Source organism: Xyrauchen texanus, chromosome 21, assembly GCF_025860055.1.
Source record: "Xyrauchen texanus isolate HMW12.3.18 chromosome 21, RBS_HiC_50CHRs, whole genome shotgun sequence".
Lineage (NCBI taxonomy): Eukaryota > Metazoa > Chordata > Actinopteri > Cypriniformes > Catostomidae > Xyrauchen > Xyrauchen texanus.
Window position 1 is genome coordinate 15,145,921 of NC_068296.1, and position 21,476 is coordinate 15,167,396.

Genomic DNA, 21,476 nt, shown 5'->3' on the forward strand with positions numbered 1-21,476 from the left:
TCTCGGGTACCAGTTGGTAGCGTATGCATGAACACATGGACACTCCTTACCGGGGTCTTCCATATGAGCTTGAGTTTTTCACGTGACGAAGCATAAGGCAAGTCAATCAGACAGAGCTCAACTTCTCTGAGATAATCGTTGATGTTTGAATCTCGATTACTCAGGTCAAAGCGCTCTATGTCCCATGCGAGGGACTCGAGTTGTGACTTGATGTTGGTATGACTGCGGGTTGTCCGAGTCATCCGAAACACCATAGTCACTCAGATCACTATAGCGATGAGGATGACTTTCTCCCCTTCGTGGTGGGGAAGGAGTCCAGTTGACACGTGTGGGTGGATCCCAGGTACCACTAGAGGAAGCTCGGTACCTTTCTACGCATTGTGCTAAAGAGGGGGCCCTCTTCTATGTCAGATGGTGTGCTGTGCGTTACAGCTGCACTTACCTGATCTGACTCTGCTTTTAGCTGGGCAGCTTCAAGCTGCCTGTGTAGGGTTTCATTTTCCTCCTGCATCCAGGCATTCTCAGCTTGGGTGCACCTAACTACTTGGCGCAGTCTGAGATTTTCCCTCTGCACCGCTTGGTAGCTGTTCTGCAGCTGGACAAGCTGGGCCTGGTGCTCTGCGGTTTGCAGTTGGGTTCCGCGGTGATGGAGGAGGAACATTTGGCCCACGAGGACTGGGATTGTGTGCTTTGGCTTCCCGACCGGGTTGTTGACATAATCAACAAGTTCCTGCAATGCTTCATCACAACGACTAATATCATAGCCATTAAGGTTATCTCTCTCCTCTATGGAGTTTTGGACTCATAACTCAAATATTAAGTTCATTTAACTTATTTTTCTTAAAAATCCATAGACTTAAGATTTGAAGTGTTAATAACTCAAAATGCTGAGTACAGAATTGAGTCTACGGGGAATATTCACAATCCCTTGCTGCTTGAATTATGTTTCCTTGGTCAGAGAGAACAGATTGGGCAATTTAAATAATTGTTATTAAGAATTCATAGATATTTTAGCTCTTTTGTTGTTTGGTGTAATGTCACCATTAGGGTGATCTGTGTCTCTTTGATCTAGTTGGACCCTGGTTACACTATCTCAGTTCTCTTTGTGCATGTGCAGCTGAAGTGCATACATGCATTTCTTTAAAGAATTATTTAATAACTGACCTAGAATCAGTTATCATCTTTATTTGAGCTGTGCTGTTGTTTGATCTAAAATTGAGTCAATTCAATTAAAATGTACATCAGTAGAAACAACAATATTTAAATTCAAATCAGAGTTAAATCTACTTGCATGTAATTAACTCAATTTAGGCTACGTCTACATTAATCCGAATATATTTGAAAAAGCATTTTCTTTTCAAAACAATCTCCATCCACACTACCGTTTTCAAGCATTTTCCAAAAGTTGCTCGTCCACACTGAAACGTATGAAAATGCTTAAATATCCCCGTTGCATGTCGCCGGACACCAATTACGAGTAAACTTCCCTTCGCCTTTGAAGGAACGCAATGTGATGGTTGTACAACGTAACATTTATTTTTTTAACAATGCTATCAAAGTGAGTATCAAGTACAACAGCACCGCTATAACACGGGCCGCCATCTTGATTGTTTTGGTTGGATAGATACCATGACTGCGTCACATGACAACAAATTAGGGCTGGGATAAACTATTATTTTTAAACGATTAATCTAGCGATTATTTTTTCGATGCATCGATTAATCTAACGATTCATTTTTTTCCAGTCCGATTCGATTATCTCCCCATTAATTGACTATAATAGCAATTTATACATGTTGATTTACATATCTGAATGAAAAAAACATGAATTCCTTAACATTGCAATATATGTTTATTGCTCTTAAAAATTCCAAAATAAAAGACTATACAAGTGCAAAGTAATGCATTCTTAGTCAGAGGTAGCATTCAATAAAACCTTGAAGCCTTGAAAACACATAGGCCTAGCTTACTGAAAAAAAAGTGCATCTTGTAATTCTTCTTCAGATTAAAATAACAACAACTTGATAGATAGATAGATCCTTTATTGTCATTGTCACCAGTACAATGAAATTTAAAGTGCTCACCAGTCAGTACATCATTCATAAATTCATAAAATAAAAAATAAATAAAAATATTGTATATAAAAACTGCCCAAGTACATCCCTTACACGCTGACACTTTCCTTTCACCTTAAGAATACTGTGTGTGTGTTTGTGTGTGTGTGTGTGTGTGTGTGTGTGTGTGTGTGTGTTTGTGTCATTCAAGACAAAATACAATCATATATTGGAGTGGAGGAATGTGAGCATTTCAACATGCAGCTGCTCCCGGGTGGCGCCTCTTCAGGTGCTGGTGCATTGCCGTGGTGCTAGAATGGAAAGCCATCTCCATTTTGCAAAGACGACATATCACAGAATTTGTTCCTTTTAAATTAAAGAATTCCCACACTTTAGAGGAACGAGTGCGTGCCGCCTTGCACTTCTGGTAGTCTGAGGAGCCACTCGTGTTGCTTCTACTCTCCGGCGCCGCCATCTTTGTTTTGGGTCTGACGAATCGACACGCATATTTGTCCCAGCCCTACAACAAATACATCATAATTTTCAGATATATCTGTTTTCACAGTCCACACTACAATGCGAAAATGCCGTTTTCAAATGTATCCACTTTGGAGTGCGTTTTCAAAAGCTCAGTTTTTGCAGGGAAAAACTACATCTCAGTGCAGCCGGAAGACGCTTTTTCAAACGAAAACATATTAATATGGACAAGGCGTTAAATAGATAAGTTCACTCTATTTAAAAACCAAGTTAATTGAACTTAAATATTTAAGTTTTGGGAGACCCTATTACTCAATGGAAAGAGTTTACTCAATCAAATGAGTGCAGTGAACTTATTAGGTTTTTCAATGTAGAAAGCTACACATAATATATTTTCTTCCTCATTCTTTGAACAGAATCCACATAAAATCAGAAAAGGATTTCGTTGTGTACACTCTGTGGGGTTTTGAAGTTTGGAGCAGCAAAAATAGTTAACCTTCTGTAAATTGTCATGTGAACATTTAGCTTTATACTAAGCTAAAATGCTTTTTCTTGCCTTTACATGAATCTGTTACCAGATTCAATTATATTTTATAATGAATTCTATGCCAAAAATTCACATTGGAGCATTTTTTTCTCTCTAGTAAGAAAATCTTGACTTAATAAGAATTAAATACAAAAATCTGTAAAAACATAAAACAATTCTTAAAATAAGTTTAAATTTACTTGAGTAGCAAAACTGCATAAGATATTTAGGCTTTATTTCAGAGAATGTTTACAGGTGAAACTCGAAAAATTAGAATATCGTGCAAAAGTTCATTAATTTCAGTAATTCAACTTAAAAGGTGAAACTAATATATTATATAGACTCATTACAAGCAAAGTAAGATATTTCAAGCCTTTATTTGATATAATTTTGATGATTATGGCTTACAGCTTATGAAAACCCCAAATTCAGAATCTCAGAAAATTAGAATATTGTGAAAAGGTTCAGTATTGTAGGCTCAGAGTGTCACACTCTAATCAGCTAAACACCTGCAAAGGGTTCCTGAGCCTTTAAATGGTCTCTCAGTTTGGTTCAGTTGAATTCACAATCATGGGGAAGACTGCTGACCTGACAGTTGTGCAGAAAACCATCATTGACACCCTCCACAAGGAGGGAAAGCCTCAAAAGGTAATTGCAAAAGAAGTTGGATGTTCTCAAAGTGCTGTATCAAAGCACATTAATAGAAAGTTAAGTGGAAGGGAAAAGTGTGGAAGAAAAAGGTGCACAAGCAGCAGGGATGACCGTAGCCTGGAGAGGATTGTCAGGAAAAGGCCAGTCAAATGTGTGGGGGAGCTTCACAAGGAACGGACTGAGGCTGGAGTTACTGCATCAAGAGCCACCACACACAGACGGGTCCTGGACATGGGCTTCAAATGTCAAACGTCTTACCTGGGCTAAAGAAAAAAAGAACTGGTCTGTTGCTCAGTGGTCCAAAGTCCTCTTTTCTGATGAGAGCAAATTTTGCATCTCATTTGGAAACCAAGGTCCCAGAGTCTGAAGGAAGAATGGAGAGGCACACAATCCAAGATGCTTGAAGTCCAGTGTGAAGTTTCCACAGTCTGTGTTGGTTTGGGGAGCCATGTCATCGGCTGGTGTTGGTCCACTGTGCTTTATTAAGTCCAGAGTCAACGCAGCCGTCTACCGGGACATTTTAGAGCACTTCATGCTTCCTTCAGCAGACAAGCTTTATGGAGATGCTGACTTCATTTTCCAGCAGGACTGGGCACCTGCCCACACTGCCAAAAGTACCAAAACCTGGTTCAATGACCATGGTATTACTGTGCTTGATTGGCCAGCAAACTCGCCTGACCTGAACCCCATAGAGAATCTATGGGGCATTGCTAAGAGAAAGATGAGAGACATGAGACCAAACAATGCAGAAGAGCTGAAGGCCGCTATTGAAGCATCTTGGTCTTCCATAACACCTCAGCAGTGCCACAGGCTGATAGCATCCATGCCACGCCGCATTGAGGCAGTAATTAATGCAAAAGGGGCCCAAACCAAGTACTGAGTACATATGCATGATTATACTTTTCAGAGGGCCGACATTTCTGTATTTAAAATCCTTTTTTTATTGATTTCATGTAATATTCTAATTTTCTGAGATTCTGAATTTGGGGTTTTCATAAGCTGTAAGCCATAATCATCAAAATTATATCAAATAAAGGCTTGAAATATCTTACTTTGCTTGTAATGAGTCTATATAATATATTAGTTTCACCTTTTAAGTTGAATTACTGAAATTAATGAACTTTTGCACGATATTCTAATTTTTCGAGTTTCACCTGTATTTGAGCAATATCACACGAGCGAGAGTGCGATATGGCCATACATCAGCACTGCGGCTGATGTAGGGCCATATAGCTTGATTGCGAGTGTGATATTGCTTAATATACAACAGTTCAATGAACAAGTACATTTTAAAAAATTTGGAAAAACTGAGTACGGTCATGAAAACGTTTTTGTGCATGGAACTACTTTACTACGCGACTGATCAGAATCTGCCATTGCTGGTTCAGAACAAATTATGCGTCCAAACCTCCATTAGTAATTCAACATGTTCACTTCAGAAATAGTATCACTGCTTGTGCTGTTTCTAACAAGTCATTGGATAAACAAGGATAGACGGATGGATGTGAGAGAGAGAGAGAGAGAGAGAGCGAGATATATGGAGTGTGCAATCACCTGTTGCCACACCCAATCAGAGATGCTTACAGCTTTCTGAAGGTCAGTTTTCTCAGTGGAATATAGACATCCAAGCAGGTATTCCTCTCTATTTCGGGGTAGCCAGTGTGCAAATGTCATTCACTATAGAAACAGCGATGTCCTCCGCCACTTTAAACAGTATGTATCCAATGTGGAAACTCACAGAGCACTGTTCTATGTAAACAATGAATAACAGATTCACTTTACGTTATCAACTGGCTCATATTACACACAAAAATAATCTTTTGCCACCACCTGCTGGCTAACATATGTAATTTAAACTCCTAATACATAATGCACTACACTTACACTTTAGTTTAGAACAGCACAAACACAAGCGAAGTGATACACACAGTGAAGCCTCTGAGTGCTTATGCTGTCACACCATCAGTGCTCATGTAACGTCTCTCGCCCAATCAGATTTGAGGACCGGAACTAACTGTTTATATATATACTCCTAAATTGCAAATTAATCTCTTCTGTAATCAAAATACTTTTTGAATGCAACTGTATTATAATAACCAATGATTTAAATAGTAACTGTATTGGAATACAGTTACTTATATTTAGTATTTTAAATATTTAATCCTGTTTTATTCTATATTATCTTTTAGCAATATTTAGAGGAGCTACAGTAGCTAGTGCTTGCTGTCTAATCTGTCAATTCTAACTCAACAGTTTGCTGGCTTTCTGACACAGAAAGACATCTCAAAGAAATTTGCTGAATGTCTTATTGACATCTGAGACGTACTTATTGACATACAGGGCTGCACATGCAATCATGTGTTAATGCATAAAGTTAAATTGATACTGTATTGTCATGCCCTCAATTGTTATTCCCTTGTAGGTCCTTCCTTCAATGTAGGTGGAGTCTATTTTAGATAAATTCACATCCCTTTGGATGTCTGCTCCTTGCTTCACTGAATACTGATGCACTGTAGATGCACAATGGAGATCTACAAATCAGTTGCATGTATGGCAATGTTTTTTTTTTTTTTTTTTTTTAAGTTGGTTCTTTTGTTAATTTAGGTAATACTGTATCTGAATTCAATATTTTTTCTCTCACACAGTTTTAGTGGCATTGTGTTTCCTGTTGGCCACATTCTCTGCACAAGGTAAGCATGGAAATGTTTTTTTTAAATGGCTATATTTTAGATATGGTGGTGATATGTGATTTTACAGTTTTAATTGTGTCAGTCAATGCTGTAATTTGTAAGAATCGCCATTAAAATGGATAATTTTCTGAAACTAATAAGAGCACATTCTAAAAACAATTGATGTTCCTCATTCAGTTTAAGAGGGCATGCTTGTTTTGGGAGGACTGAAATGTGTATATTTATTTTTATTTATTCATTTGTTTATATAGATTTTCAGTGTTTTTGATGTACAATTATTATTGTTAACTTTTTTTATACTTACGTATTGTTAATAGTTTGTTAGGGGGTTTCTATTACAGCTGCTGAGAGAGTGAAAGTAAATTTCTCTCCCACTCACTCCCATTTATCGCTGTCTAAATTTACCCTGCAAAATCTTACTTCCGCGTAATGTCTATGGGTTTCGTTCATGGTTGAGGGCGGTGACGCTCTGACTGAACGCGCACGCGAGAGAGAGAGAGAGAGAGAGAGAGAGAGAGAGAGAGAGAGGTTATCATTATTATTTGTCTTGTCATTATCTGTTTTGTGTATTAATGCTTTGGCAATATTGTATGTAAACACAATCATGCCAATAAAGTACTTTTAAATTGAAATTGAATTGAGAGAGAGAGAGAGAGAGAGAGAGAGAGAGAGAACTTTCTCCTTCACTGTGAGAAATTTACAGAGGTGAGAGAGAAATACCTCCACAAACTCTCAAACCTCATGCCACAGTTGTCCAGTTTGGCAGAAACTGAACAGATCCAGGTGTTACTGGCAGGACCATCATGAATCAGTTGCAGCTAAATTCATTTTTGAGACGCACACCCTCAGTAACCAATCACTGCCTAATGTGCCTTGGGCACAGTATAATTACTAATGTTTATAAAGTCTAGTGCAGTGTCTGAAATCGCCCACTCGTTCACTCCTGTATAGTGAATGGCTGTGATAGCACTATATTTCAGCAGCGAGTGAACGAAATGAGTGAGCGATTTAAGACGCTGACTTAAATTCCATGCGTCAGAGAGCACTCGGGAGCTGTCGCAGACATGTTGTCATGAACGTTTCACCTGTGTGGCTTCATGAATTTTATAATCTCTGTAATCTTTATATAGTTTATATATATATATATATATATATATATATATATATATATATATATATATATATATATATATATATATATATATACTTTTATAATAGGCAATTAAATGTTTCACTGTGCATAAATAAAAAATGAATCATAATTAATTTATCACAATACAGTTAATCTCACAACTGTTCATTTGTTATGCGTATTACATCAATGATAGATAAAATACTTAAATTTGTCATGTTTATATTAAATTTGTCATAAAAACATAATAGAACGGTTTACTCTATATGTCATAAAAGATAAAAAGAATGAAAACGCTACTGTATGCTACTATAAAGTTTATTATTAAAACAAATTGTAGAAAAGTAAACTACCAACACAAATGAACCCAAGTGCACAAGCACACATTTTCGCTGGGTTCTTCTTCTTAGGCAAACTTGACGCAAAAATGCACCTTGTCTTGTTGGTTTTGGAAAGTTTTATTTTCTTGAGAAGGAAAAGGCGCATTACACAATCAACAACAGGAGCGCGTTGTTGTCTCGTCGACGCCACCCATCAGTAAGAAGTTATTAAGACAATATACATTTAGCTTTTACCTAAATAAATGAAGAATACATCCATTGAACTCCTGAAAAATTTCTCACAGGATATTTAAAAACTTAGACTTCAGTTTTTAGTTTACAGTTGAATGTTTTTGGTCTACATAAGATAAACTAATAAAATATAGTGTTCAAAGTTGACGTCAGTAGATAATTTCTGTATCTTATGTTTATATAAATAACTTTTTTTAATGCCCAGAAGAATGGTTTAGACATTTAACACATTTTACCATCACACATATACTATAGTATATATATATATATATATATATATATATATATATATATATATATATATATATATATATATATATATATATATATATATAAACTCAGCAAAAAAAGAAACGTCCCTTTTTCAGGACATTTTATTTTAAAGATAATTTAAAAAAAATACAAATATCTTTTCAGATCTTTATTGTAAACGATGTTGTCCATGCTTGTTCAATGAACCAGAAACAATTAATGAACATGCACCTGTAGAACGGCCGTTAAAACACTAACAGCTTATAGCCAGATGGTAGACAATTAAGGTCATATGTTAAGTTTGCTAAAAATTAAAGCAGCTGAAAGTGAGTGGACATTTCTTTTTTTGCTGAGTTTATGTCCTTAATCTCTAAATTATTTTTGCTAAAGCTTTTATTCCATGTCATCAAGCACCATTGAAGGTTGTCACAATTGTGAGGACCCTTGGAAGGCAGCCTTGTTTTGCAGCTTTCATTTGCCATATCTTGGAGGATGCATCAAGTGCATCCTTCATGGACTTCAGTCACCCACAATCCCATAACACTAATTGTCTCTCTGTCTTCCTCAGAAATTTGCCTTAATGACACATGGAGCCAGTGAGTGACTTTTTCCAGGGTTATATAGTTCACCCAAAAATGGAAATTCTCCCATCATTTATTCACCGTCATGACATCCAAGATGTTTTTGACTTTCTTCTGCTGATTTTTGAAACATTTCTCAGCTCTCTAGGTCCATATGTTACATCCAGCGATTGTCTGTGTTTCTGTATTTCTTCTGTTTCGTGTCTTGTTGTTATCCTAGGTTACTTCCTGTGCTTAATTGATGGGGATGCCGGCGCGCGAGGCGTGTCCCAGCTGATGGCATAAAGAGGGCTTGGGTGTGGCGAGAGGAAGTGGGAGAGACCGGCTTTGTTCGGTGTTTGAATTGTTGTTTGTATGCACGTGTAAACTTTTGGAGTTAATAAAGAAATCCTTAGACATTTGTTTGCCGAACTTTCTCCTGCCTTTCTTTGTTACTATCTGAGAGCCAGTAGTAACAAAGTGGGGGCTCGTCTAAACACAGTTTTGCCTATAATCTATTGTAATCGGAGGCTGATGGGACGCTCGCTCGCGTGTCTTCGTTATTAAGTCTGGCGTTGTTGTTTTTTTTTTTGGGCGATTGCAAGTCATGTAAACAGAGGAAAAAGCTGTGCGGTCGGACAGTGGCTAAACCTAAACATTATTGTGTCTTGTGCGTGTCTAGGACTACTATTAATGTTTGTTGTCTTGTTGGAGGTAATCAGAGGCTACACGGGAATGTTGGACGTGCGGGTAAGTTCAGCGATATGTATTTAATCAATTAGCCATGACCTTTCTTTTTGTGCTTACATTGTAGATTGCGTGTTTTTTGGGTCGTGTGGGTTTTTTTGTTTTTGAACGGGTCTGTGGCTAGAGCATTGGTCTCGGGGGCACTACCGAGGAATTGGGGAAATCGCCAGTTTACTGGTTGTTTAACCACTCCTGCGGGCTTGGTGTTTAATCCATCCCACCGCGGGCCTGTTTGAAGATCCGCGTCTAGTTAAATTGTGTGGGGTACTTTTTGTAAGCTTAAGAGAAATGGTTATATGGTTTTGAAAATATCGCTGGCCTACCCGGCTCATGTTTGTTTTATTTAGATCGTACAGGTGGTAATAAGAAAAGTTGGTTTGAGTTCTTAATAATAGTCTGCATTGTTTGAAGGATGGCGTCACTGGTAAAAACCTTTGTAGAGGAACCCTCGAAGGGTTTGTTAAATGCATTGACAAAAGAACAGTTAATAGAACTTGCTGATCATTATAACATAGAGCTTACAAGTAAGCGATATAAAAAAGAGATCAAAAAGATAGTGAATGAAGCCTTGTGCGCTAAAGGTTTATTGATAGCGTCTCCCGATGCATCTGAAGATGATGATGATGATATTGTTTCTCCGACTTCGGGTCCTGCTGAGAACTTAACCTTTGCTGAACAAAAAGAATTGTTGCTCTTACAATTAGAAAATCGTAAGTTAGAACATCGAATGCGTATGGACAGGTTGCGTCTAAACGAACAAAATGAATGTGCGAAACGAGCACTAGAGCAGCAAAAGCTTGAACTTGAAGCTGAACGTTTGGATCTAATAAAACAAGGGAGAATGTCTGGTTTAGGGGATTCGAAGTTCGATATCTCCACTAGTTTACGGCTTCTTCCCTCGTTTAATGAGAATGATGTGGACACTTTTTTTCTATTGTTTGAAAGGGTGGCAGACGCACAGGGTTGGTCTGATGTACATCGCGCTCTTATGCTGCAGTGCACTCTTACGGGGAGAGCACAGAGAGCGTTTTCCGCTCTCAGTGTGGATGATGCGAAAGACTACGAAATCATAAAGACGTCAGTTTTAAAATCATTTGAGTTAATTCCAGAAGCTTATCGGCAGCATTTCAGAGGTATGCGAAGACGTTTCGATCAAACTAATGTGGAGTTTGCGAGAGACTTGCGGTTACAATACCAACGCTGGTGCGTCGCCTCTAATGTTCAAACAGTTGTTAACATGACAGACTTAATAGTCTTAGAACAATTTAAGAACACATTGCCGGAACGAGTTGCGATATATATTGCTGAAAAACAGGCAACAAATGAGGCAGATGCTGCTGTATTGGTGGATGAGTACGAACTAACGCATAAAGCTCATTCTGGTGAACGAGGGCGTTCAGTAAGTGGACAAAGAGACGCGTTTTTTTTTCGTAATAATACTCCAAACGTCAGTCCTCTACCGGTAAATCAGGATCGCTCAAGTGTAACGTTTGATGCAGAGCAAACTTGCCGTTATTGCCAAGGGAAAGGTCATTGGAAAAGAAGTTGTCCAGTGCTGAAATCAAAAGCTAAGGCTCGTTTTTCGTTTGTGAAACCTGCTGCTTTGGCGGTGTCGCCTAGTAATTCAGATGTTGTGTTAGGTAAACTGAAGCCTAATTATCTTCCGTTTATTTCAGATGGCTTTGTTTCACTACTTGGCAACGAGGAGAAGTTTCCTGTAAAAATCTTGCGTGATACAGGAGCATCAGAGTCCTTTATTTTGGAGTCTGTCTTGCCGTTTTCTTCTTCCTCAAGGTCCGGGAGGTCACTTTTGGTGAGAGGTATTGATCTTAGTACTTTAGAAGTCCCTTTACATAAGGTTGTGCTCTACTCTGAGTTGGTAGAGGGGGAAGTCGAGTTGGGAGTACGCCCGGCCCTCCCTGTTGATGGGGTGTCTGTTATATTAGGGAATAATCTGGCTGGGGGCCGTGTTTGGCAGACTAGTCCTATTCCTGTGGTGACTGATTCTCCTCAGCTAGGGAATGAATCTGATGAGGGTTTTAGAGAATTTCCTCAGGTGGTTGCTGCTTGTGCAGTGACTCGTGCTGCTAGTCGTGCTGATGTGGAGGACCTGGAGGTTAAGGCTGCTGCAGGAAAGGTTAGCTTTGCTTTAACAGATTTTCCCTTGACTCTTTCTCAAGAAGAGCTAGTCAAGGAACAGCATACAGATCAATCTCTGTCTTCGTTGTTTGAGCGAGCTGTTCCTGCTGACTGTTTTGAGAGTGTGGATCATGGTTATGGTGTTGTTGATGGCCTGCTAATGAGGAAATGGACACCCGCAACGAACATTTCACTGGGGGAACCATGGGTTCAGGTTGTTGTGCCTGTCACCATTCGACAGCTGGTGTTAAAGACTGCTCATGACATGTTGGGGCATTTAGGGGTGAGAAAGACATATGATCGTATTATGCGTCATTTCTATTGGCCAAAATTAAAGAAAGAAGTTGCGGCCTACATTAAAACCTGCCACATTTGTCAGATGACTGGAAAGCCCAATCAGGTTATAAAGCCTGCACCTCTGCATCCAATACCTGTTGTAGCTGGTCCTTTTGAACATTTGCAGTTGGACTGTGTAGGGCCATTAGTTGGTGCTAAATCTGGCTCTAGGTATTTGCTGACCGTAATGTGTCAGGTAACCCGTTATCCTGCTGCCTACCCATTACGCTCTATTACTACCAGGGCCATTGTAAGAGCTCTTACGCAGTTTTTTTCTATATTTGGTATACCAAAAGTTGTCCAGACTGACCAAGGCTCAAATTTTACGTCTCGTGTTTTTGCTCAGGTCTTACGCCAGCTTCATATTAAACACAACAAAGCCTCGGCGTACCATCCTCAGAGTCAAGGTGTTCTTGAACGTTTCCACCAGACACTGAAGTCGCTTCTCCGTGCATATTGCATGGAGTTGGGACGTGACTGGGAGGAAGGTTTGCCATGGCTGTTGCTTGCCTCTAGAGAAGTCATTCAAGAGAGTACAGGATTCAGTCCTAATGATTTGGTGTTTGGCCATTCTGTACGTGGACCTTTGGCTGTCCTAAAAGATGGATTGGACCTAAAAGAACCTACAAAAGCCTTGTGTGATTATGTCAATGGTTTTAGGAGACGTCTTTATGAGGCGGGGAGGTTGGCTCGTGAGAAGTTAACAAATACTCAGTCTAAAATGAAGGAGCAGTATGATAAGCGAACGGAGCGTCGTGTTTTGGTAGTCGGTGATAAAGTATTGGCTCTTTTGCCGGTTGTGTCATCTCCTTTTCAGGCAAAATTTTCTGGACCGTATACGGTTGTCAAGAAGGTTTCAGATGTTAATTATGTAATTGCCACTCCGGACAGAAGGAAAAGTACTCAGTTGTGTCACCTTAACTTGCTTAAGCCATATCACGAACGTTCAGATTCATTTAAGAGTAAAACTGTTGCACAGCCTGTAGCTCTAAGTGATGCCAGTTTGTCTCCTGGTTTTTCTCTTGTTCCTTCGGTGGCAGCGCAGGAGCAAGAGGAGATCAGAACTCCTGATGATGGGGTTTTGCGTGCGCGGTTGCACAATTCTGAGACATTGATGCAACTTCCACAATTGCTGCAGCATTTGTCTGGGGACAAAAGTGCTGAGATAATTAATTTAATTAATGACTTTCCAATTCTCTTCTCAGATACTCCGACTCAGACGCATCTCTTGGAACATGATATAGATGTTGGTGAGGCTTCTCCAATTAGGCAGCGTTTTTATCGTGCTTCTCAAGAAAAGCGGAAGTACATCGACACAGAGGTAGAGTATCTTCTCGATACTGGGCTGGCTGAACCTTCGGCATCGGCCTGGGCATCACCATGCCTTCTGGTTAACAAGCCAGATGGTACCTTTAGGTTTTGCACCGATTATCGGAAACTTAATGCGGTCACAAAGCCAGATAGTTTTCCTTTACCTCGTATAGAGGATTGTGTAGACCAGGTTGGTGCCGCGACATTTGTTAGTAAATTTGACCTCCTTAAGGGCTACTGGCAGGTGCCCTTGACTAACCGTGCAAAAGAGGTGTCCAGCTTTATCACTTCGCAAGGGTTGTTCTCGTATAAGGTAATGAGTTTTGGGTTGCGAAATGCTCCTGCCACCTTCCAGCGACTGATGAACACCGTGGTCACTGGTCTAGAGGGTTGTGCAGTGTACTTAGACGATGTGGTGGTCTTTAGTAACAGTTGGGGTGAACACTTGGACTCTATTAGAGCTTTGTTCCAACGCCTTGCCCAGGCTCACTTAACTATCAATCTCGCAAAGTGTGAGTTTGCGCGGGCGACGGTAACTTACCTGGGAAAGGTGGTAGGCCAAGGACAAGTGTGTCCCATTCGTGCTAAGATTTTGGCCATAGATCAGTATCCGTCACCTACAAATAAAAAGGAGTTGATGAGGTTCTTAGGTATGGCGGGGTTTTATCGTTGTTTCTGCCCAAATTTCTCTTCGGTTGTTGCTCCGCTAACTGATCTACTTAAGTCCGGTGTTAAGTATACCTGGACACCTGTTTGCCAGTCTTCCTTTGAATCCGTTAAAGCTCTCTTAACCTCCTCTCCTGTCCTTGCAGCACCGCAGTTGAACCGGGCGTTCAAGCTGCAAGTTGACGCTAGTCAGGTAGGAGTTGGAGCTGTTTTGCTCCAGGAAGATGAATATGGTGTTGATCGTCCGGTTTCTTTTTTTTCTCGAAAGTTTCTTTCTTATCAGGCACATTATGCTGTCATTGAAAAAGAGGCTTTGGCGTTAATCTGGGCGCTTCAACATTTTGATGTATATGTAGCTGGTGCTTTTTCTTTGGTGGTCTTTTGTGACCATAATCCGTTAACGTTTTTGCACTCACTTCAGAATCCAAATCAGCGCCTAATGAGATGGGCTCTTTTTCTGCAACCATACCATTTGGATATTCGTCACATTAAAGGCACAGATAATGTGATTGCAGATGCCTTATCTCGTGCCCCCGCTTCTTAATGTTTTGCTGTTGTTACCCTATGTCTTCTTTCCTGTCTCTTCTGTCATTCCAGGGCCCGGATTACAGAAGTTGGACAGTTGTAAGTTGTGTTTGAATAAGGGGGTTACAAATTTGTATAGAGAATAGTGTGTTTTTGTATATATCTTTTGGATGTTTGCAAATTTTTCTGCACTAAATTTTCACTCTTAACATCAGGGTACTAAGTTTCCTGTAGTGTTATTCACATTATGGGGGTGGTGTAGCGACGCCTCCAAGACCCGTTTTTTATGGGGGGGGGTGTTACATCCAGCGATTGTCTGTGTTTCTGTATTTCTTCTGTTTCGTGTCTTGTTGTTATCCTAGGTTACTTCCTGTGCTTAATTGATGGGGATGCCGGCGCGCGAGGCGTGTCCCAGCTGATGGCATAAAGAGGGCTTGGGTGTGGCGAGAGGAAGTGGGAGAGACCGGCTTTGTTCGGTGTTTGAATTGTTGTTTGTATGCACGTGTAAACTTTTGGAGTTAATAAAGAAATCCTTAGACATTTGTTTGCCGAACTTTCTCCTGCCTTTCTTTGTTACTATCTGAGAGCCAGTAGTAACACCATACAAGTGAATACAGTGTAGGTCCATACAAAAGTGATGCCAGAAATTTAAAGGTCCAAAAAGTGTATAAAGGCAGCATTAAAGTAATCTATTAGAATCCAGTGGTTAAATCCATATCTTTTTATGACAGGTGTGGGTGAGAAACAGATTCATATTTAAGTCCTTTTTTGCTATACATTTTCTTCCCTGCCTAGTAGGTGCCGATATGCACGAAGAATGTGAATCACCAAAACAAAAGAAGAAGAAAGTGAAAGGAAAAGTGAAGATTTATAGTAAAAAAAAAGGACTTTGATATTGAACTGATTCTCACCCACACCTATCATATAGCTTAGAAGATATGGATTTAACCACTGTCTTGTGGATTACTTTTATGCTGCCTTTATGTTCTGGTCATTATTTACTTGCACTGTATGGACCTACAGAGCTGAAAAAAAAAATCTTTGTGTTCAGCAGAAGAAACAATGTCATACACATCTGCAGTGGCATGAGGGTGAGTAAATGATGAGAGAATGTTCATTTTTGGGCAAAATAATCATTTAAAGCTCTGAGCCTCTGCAGTTGGATCTTACAGTTTGAAAACAGACATTTGTTTTGATTTACACATATGTTTTATCATAGATTGCTTAAACATAACTCAATGAAATGTCTCAGTAAGGGTAAAACAAAAATTATTAGCCTTTTTATTATGCCACCAGCATCACAGGTGACGAAGGAAAAATACAAGAAGGCCACCAACTGCACTGTTGTGGAAATATGACTTACAAAATCTCAAGTAGTTCTTGCTGTAAAGGTAAGAGAGAACTGTTGTGCCCTCAATTTGTGGTTGCTGAGTCAGTAAGAGAAGTAATTCACAACATGCGATTCTGAAGATACAAGTCATACGTTTCTCAGAAACTGCACAGATTAAACACAATTTTTTTTTTACATTTTGTCTCTTTGTGTGTTTTCCAGGTAAGATAACACCAGGATTAAGCCAGTTGGTGGCTGACTGCTGTGAATCTGTAGCCTACAATCCTCTTAATAAGATTTGCTGTAATGGCCGCATTCAGACTCGAAACAGTGCTCAGGCAATGTGCTGTGGCACAGGTAGATGATCCACTTTAAGTAACTTGAAATAAAAAACGCAACCGGTAGCACCACATTATTTATACATTCTTCTGAGTGCAGATGAGTTTTCTTGTCATGTTGCCTATTAAGTTTGTGGTGTTTGTTTTCTAATAGTACAGATTATTAAAATAGATGTTGCATAACAATAATTAACATTGATTACTACTTTTTTCACTGATTTAACTTTTTTCATTACTTAATTTTTGTGTACACATTTTGAAATGATTAAAAGATTTTGGTATGACCTTTAGATCTAGGAAGTCCTATTATGACCAGAATTTTTCTCTGCTCATTTACAGAAGTGTATCTAAAGGAGACTGATTTGTGTTGTGTTGACACTATATACAAACTGGAGCAAAATCTTTTCTGTTGTGGCAACAAATCATATAGCAATGAATCCCACTGCTGCTGTACTTCACTTTGTAGCGATCCAAATGTGAAGCCCAAGTCTGAGCCTTGCTGTTCAAAACTTCAGACAGGTTTGTGTTTAAAGCTCTTACAGTGATTATCAGATGATGGAGCAACAAACTTCAAGTGGCTAAACATTGGACAACAAAGTAATCTCTTTCACAGTTGTAGGGGATCATTACACTAGCTGTAAATCTGTAGAAAATGTATTATTGATACACTGTGCAAACAAGTGATTTGTGTAAAGTTCACACTTTACACAAGTTCCCTTCAGTTCACACTTAACTAATTTAATCGTAAGATATGTAGTAGGCAAATAATAGTAAAGCAAAGTTGTTTTAGTGTCTCTTTAGTGTATCTTTTTATTTTTCCTCTTTGTGATCAGATGGCCAGTCCACTGTGAACAGCTGCACAGAGAAAGAAACAGCAAGAAGGTCCCCTCCACAACTCCCCTCCAACTTGTGAGTCATTCTGCTGTTTGAATCAAACATTCTTGTTCTTTCCTCCAAGTACTAATACTGTAACAACTACGTGCAGTCTCTAACAAAATTAGTTCTTAAAACTGTAATTGAATGAATAAAGCAATTATTACATTATAAAAATATTGTTTGTATATCCTAATTTCCATGACTGAAGTCATGTAAGTCAAGTAAAAAGTAATGTCTAGTGATGCACAGCTCTAAAATAGTTAAATTGGCTTGAATCATGTGTGACTGGAAAAGTCATAAAAATTCATTTTTCAAAAAGTATTGGAAAGCTTTATAGCAAATGTTTCCTTTTCTTAGACAATGTATCAAAGAGTGCTCTGAGTTCAGTACAACTCATCCCTCAGTTTGTAAAAGAACAAAAACTATTTACAGAAATGTTCTTACAATAGAAGTCTATTCATTTTTGCATTTCAATAATTTTGTGTGTCTGTTTGTTTTAATGTGTGATATGAAATCTCTGCGGTCAAGTACAAGCCCATACAACAAAGTCTCAGGTAAAGCATTTCATTGTCCTTAAGTGTTTTTATGAATCTCTCACAATGAAAGGGCATCTGTTCAGTGTCAGCAACCATTGAGTTCAGACTTGCCCATACTGACGACTTAGGGCTCTGCAATGTATTGCATTTTTTTCAACTTGTATTTCTTCTATGCCTGTGAATGAAGATAAAGATCTTAAGACATATTTAGATTTATAACATTCTCAATGTCCTGCGTAATCTTTATCACAATGTTTGCTATTGTTGCCATACACTGTAAATTGTGATGTGCTATTTGCTTAAAACTGTGTAGTTTATTTCGTTTAATTTTCATGATTAGTTCTCACTACTTAATGTACACAAGTAGTGTATTCTCTATGTTTGGAAAATCAAATGTACCAAATTTTGCAGGTCGAACAAACTAAAGACAATTTAATTCTGATTCCTTTGCATCGTATTGGTTAATAGGCCAAACTTGACTTAAATGAGAACTCAGTCCTGCTCACTGGACAGTATATAATATGTGGAGACTTATGGGGACACATAATTATTTGCAATTTTTAGAGGTACTGCATTATTTAGAGTTGTTAATATTGTTTTATTCTTAATAGATGTTTCGTTTGAACTCACAATTATGGTGATTTATGTTCTCATTGGTGAATCTGGTGCACCCTGCTCATTTCAAATGAATTTTCATTCTTTTTTTTTTGGATGCAACTTCTATGAATAAGAACAGATTTTGTTTTTATATTATGTTTAGCGCATATAATATAATTTGTCATCACTTTACAATGAGGTTGTATTTGTTAACATCTTGTTCCATCTAATCTCACACTCTAACTTATTGCCTCTGTCTAGAACTGATGTGTGGATCAAAAGCCTACAATCCCCAAAAGAAAGTTTGTTGCTCAGGGAATCTGTTTAAGAAGTCATCAGTAATTACTAAGGTAAGTAGTGTTGTTGATTCTTACTTCTGATAAACATTTTGTCCACCTGTGTATTGATTGGATACACTGTGAATAAAAACTAAATAAAATAACGGTAAATTGTTTAATATAAAATGTTATCTAGTGCGTGAATATTTTCGAATCCCATCATTGGTGCTTCAACTGTCTGCGGATAGGACGTGGCAGCAGTTTGGAGTGGAAAATTGTAATCTGCAAAATGTGGAGGAGAACATGAATAAGATAAATGTCCAGAAACAAATGTTCGAAAATTTTGTAATTGTGGAGGTCCTCATAGAGCAGCATATGGAGGGTGGGTGGTGCAGGTAAAAGCAAGAGAGGTCCAGAGATATAAATGTGAACATAATGTTACTTGTGCGGAAGACTGTGGAAGTACAGTAGGGTGGTCAGGTTGAAAGAGATGGTGGTTAAGAACAAACAACAATGAACAATGAACATGAAGACAGAAAATACAGTGGAGACATGGTGCAACTATTGATAGTTCTTAAAAAAAAATCCTTAATAATGACGAAATAATTTTTTTTGGCATTCGTTGTCAATGTTATTATTGTCAATGCTATGTTGTTGAGGAAATCATTTAAGATCAAAACAGTCTTAAAAGCTGCATCAGAGTTTTGGGGGATTTCTGGAATCTCAGCCCAGTGTGATTAATTATATACTCAATGAACAACACAGCATTTTTCAATTTTTTTTCTTAGCCTGAGGGTAATAAATGTACTGCAATGGAATGCAAGAAGCCTTTTAGCAAATATTAAAGAGTTTAAATATTTTGTATTAGAATTAGAACACAAGCCAAGTATATTGTGTGTTCAAGAATCATGGCTTAAACCAAATTCACACCTTACCAGGATATAACTCTGTTCGGAAGGAGCACAGGGTGGAACAGTGGTGACATTTGGATGAGAAGGAATAGCATATAGGTCAAATACAGATGTTAAAAAAAGTTGTTCAAGGTCGTACTAGATTCTGTTGCACCTACTGTGTTCTCTATTATTAACGGCTCCTTACAGTATTGTTCCACCCTGCTTTAAACATGCTATGGGCCTTTACTCAAAAAACCTAATCTTGATCCTTCTGACCCCAACAACTATAGACCCATCTCAAAATTGCCATTTTTGTCTAACGTATTGGAGAGGGTTGTTTTAAACCATCTATCTCCATATTTACTTTCAAATGATATTCTGGATCCTTTTCATTCAGTCTTCAGAGCTAAACACAGTACTGAGTCTGCTCTTCAAAAGGCAGTAAATTAGCTTTTACTATCTGTAGACTCTGGTAACTGTGCCATCCTGGTATTGCTGGATTTAAGTGCAGCCTTTGATACTGTGGATCATCGTATCCTTCTAAATAGCTTAAACCTCGAGGTCGGTATCCATAATGCTGCATTAGAGATGTTTCTGTCTTATTGCACTAATAGGAGTTTTTCGGTGGAAATCATTGACTTTTTATCAAGTACAGCTCCCATTACCCATGGGGTGCCTCAGCGCTCTATTATTAACATTATTTTCTTTATACATTCTCCCTCTCCGTTATATATTTGAGTATCATAATGTCTCCTATCATATCTATACTGACGATACCCAGCTTTATTTTCCTCTAAAATCGGGTTCGGATTCAGTCTCCTCCTTGTTAGCATGTTTAAAGGACATTAAAGGCTGGATGGATGATAATTTCCTCTAGTTGAACCGCAAAAAGACTTAAGTCATTTAGTTTCGCCCCCCACAGCATTTAGAAAAATGTAGCCTTTCCCTGGGTCCCTTTCAAGAAAATACTCGTGACCATGTTAGAAACCTGGGGGTTATTTTTGATCCTGAATTAAAATTTGATAAACAAATAAATTCTGTAGTCAGAGCCAGTTTTTTTCAGCTTAAGGGGCTTCAAAAGCTTAAAGCTTTACTTACTTCTAATGATTTGGAGACCATCATTCACTCATTTATCTCAACCAGGCTGGACTACTGTAATGCTCTGTATGCCGGAATAAACCAGTCCTCACTCTCGCATCTACAGCTGGTACAGAATTCCGCAGCCCGTTCTTTGACTGGGACAAAAAAGAGGGAGCATATTACGCCTGTGTTAGCATCATGTCATTGGTAACCTGTTCAATTCAGAGTTGATTTTAAGATTTTAGTATTTGCATTTAAAGCACTGCATGGACTTGCTCCTGCTTATATTTTGGATCTTCTTCATCCCTACTCTTCTCAGAAAATGCTAAGATTTCCCTCTCACTACTGACTGTTCCAAAGTCACGCATAAAAACCAAATGTGATAGGGCCTTTTCAGTTCATGCTCCAAAGCTTTGGAACACCCTACCTCTTTTTATTAGACCATCCCCTACTCTATCTACATTTAAATAATCTCTTAAAACATACTTTCCCCTTCTGTCACTCATTCGACATTGTGTCGATTGTAGTGACACAAGGGGCTTCTTTCTGGAGCCTCGGATACCTCTGAATATGAAAAAGGCCAATGCCAAATTGGCGAACAGAATTTGCATGTCCCGCCCCCGGACATACGGGTATAAAAGGCGGGGATCGTGCATCTATTCAGTCAGATTCTTTCTTCGGAGCAGAGCCGTTGTGTGATCAGCGAGCTGAGACACTCACTACTATTCCACTCACCTCTAAGAGCATTGCTGTTAGATCTTAAGGCGCATTTCCAGTGGCTTTTTCCTCTGTATGCTAGTGCAGTCCAAGCCCCTGGGTGCTTCGACAGCTTTTCCTAAAAGAGTATATTTCCTCTAAAAGAGTTTACACATTGGCTCATTGCCATTTGGAAAGAGGTAAACACCATAGT

At 38.7% G+C, this 21,476-nt stretch overlaps 1 protein-coding gene across 5 annotated transcripts in view; it reads left to right on the plus strand.

The window, feature by feature from the left end:
• The first annotated feature begins 6,197 nt into the window (after window positions 1-6,197).
• si:ch211-195m9.3 (galaxin) overlaps window positions 6,198-21,476 on the plus strand; it is a 29,824-nt gene continuing 14,545 nt past the window's right edge. The window contains exons 1-10 of one of the 5 annotated variants that reach the window (XM_052152675.1): window positions 6,213-6,256; window positions 6,354-6,398; window positions 14,711-14,737; window positions 15,001-15,132; window positions 15,935-16,029; window positions 16,191-16,325; window positions 16,646-16,825; window positions 17,140-17,215; window positions 17,711-17,736; window positions 18,577-18,665. In XM_052152675.1, coding sequence (XP_052008635.1) covers window positions 15,993-16,029; window positions 16,191-16,325; window positions 16,646-16,825; window positions 17,140-17,215; window positions 17,711-17,736; window positions 18,577-18,665 — 543 coding nt within the window. In that variant the 5' untranslated portion in view covers window positions 6,213-6,256; window positions 6,354-6,398; window positions 14,711-14,737; window positions 15,001-15,132; window positions 15,935-15,992. Of the gene's footprint in view, window positions 6,257-6,353; window positions 6,399-8,922; window positions 8,951-9,123; window positions 9,288-14,710; window positions 15,133-15,368; window positions 15,730-15,934; window positions 16,030-16,190; window positions 16,326-16,645; window positions 16,826-17,139; window positions 17,216-17,710; window positions 17,737-18,576; window positions 18,666-21,476 lie in introns of those variants that run through there. The other 4 variants (XM_052152674.1, XM_052152677.1, XM_052152676.1 and 1 more) reach the window with 4 other exon arrangements.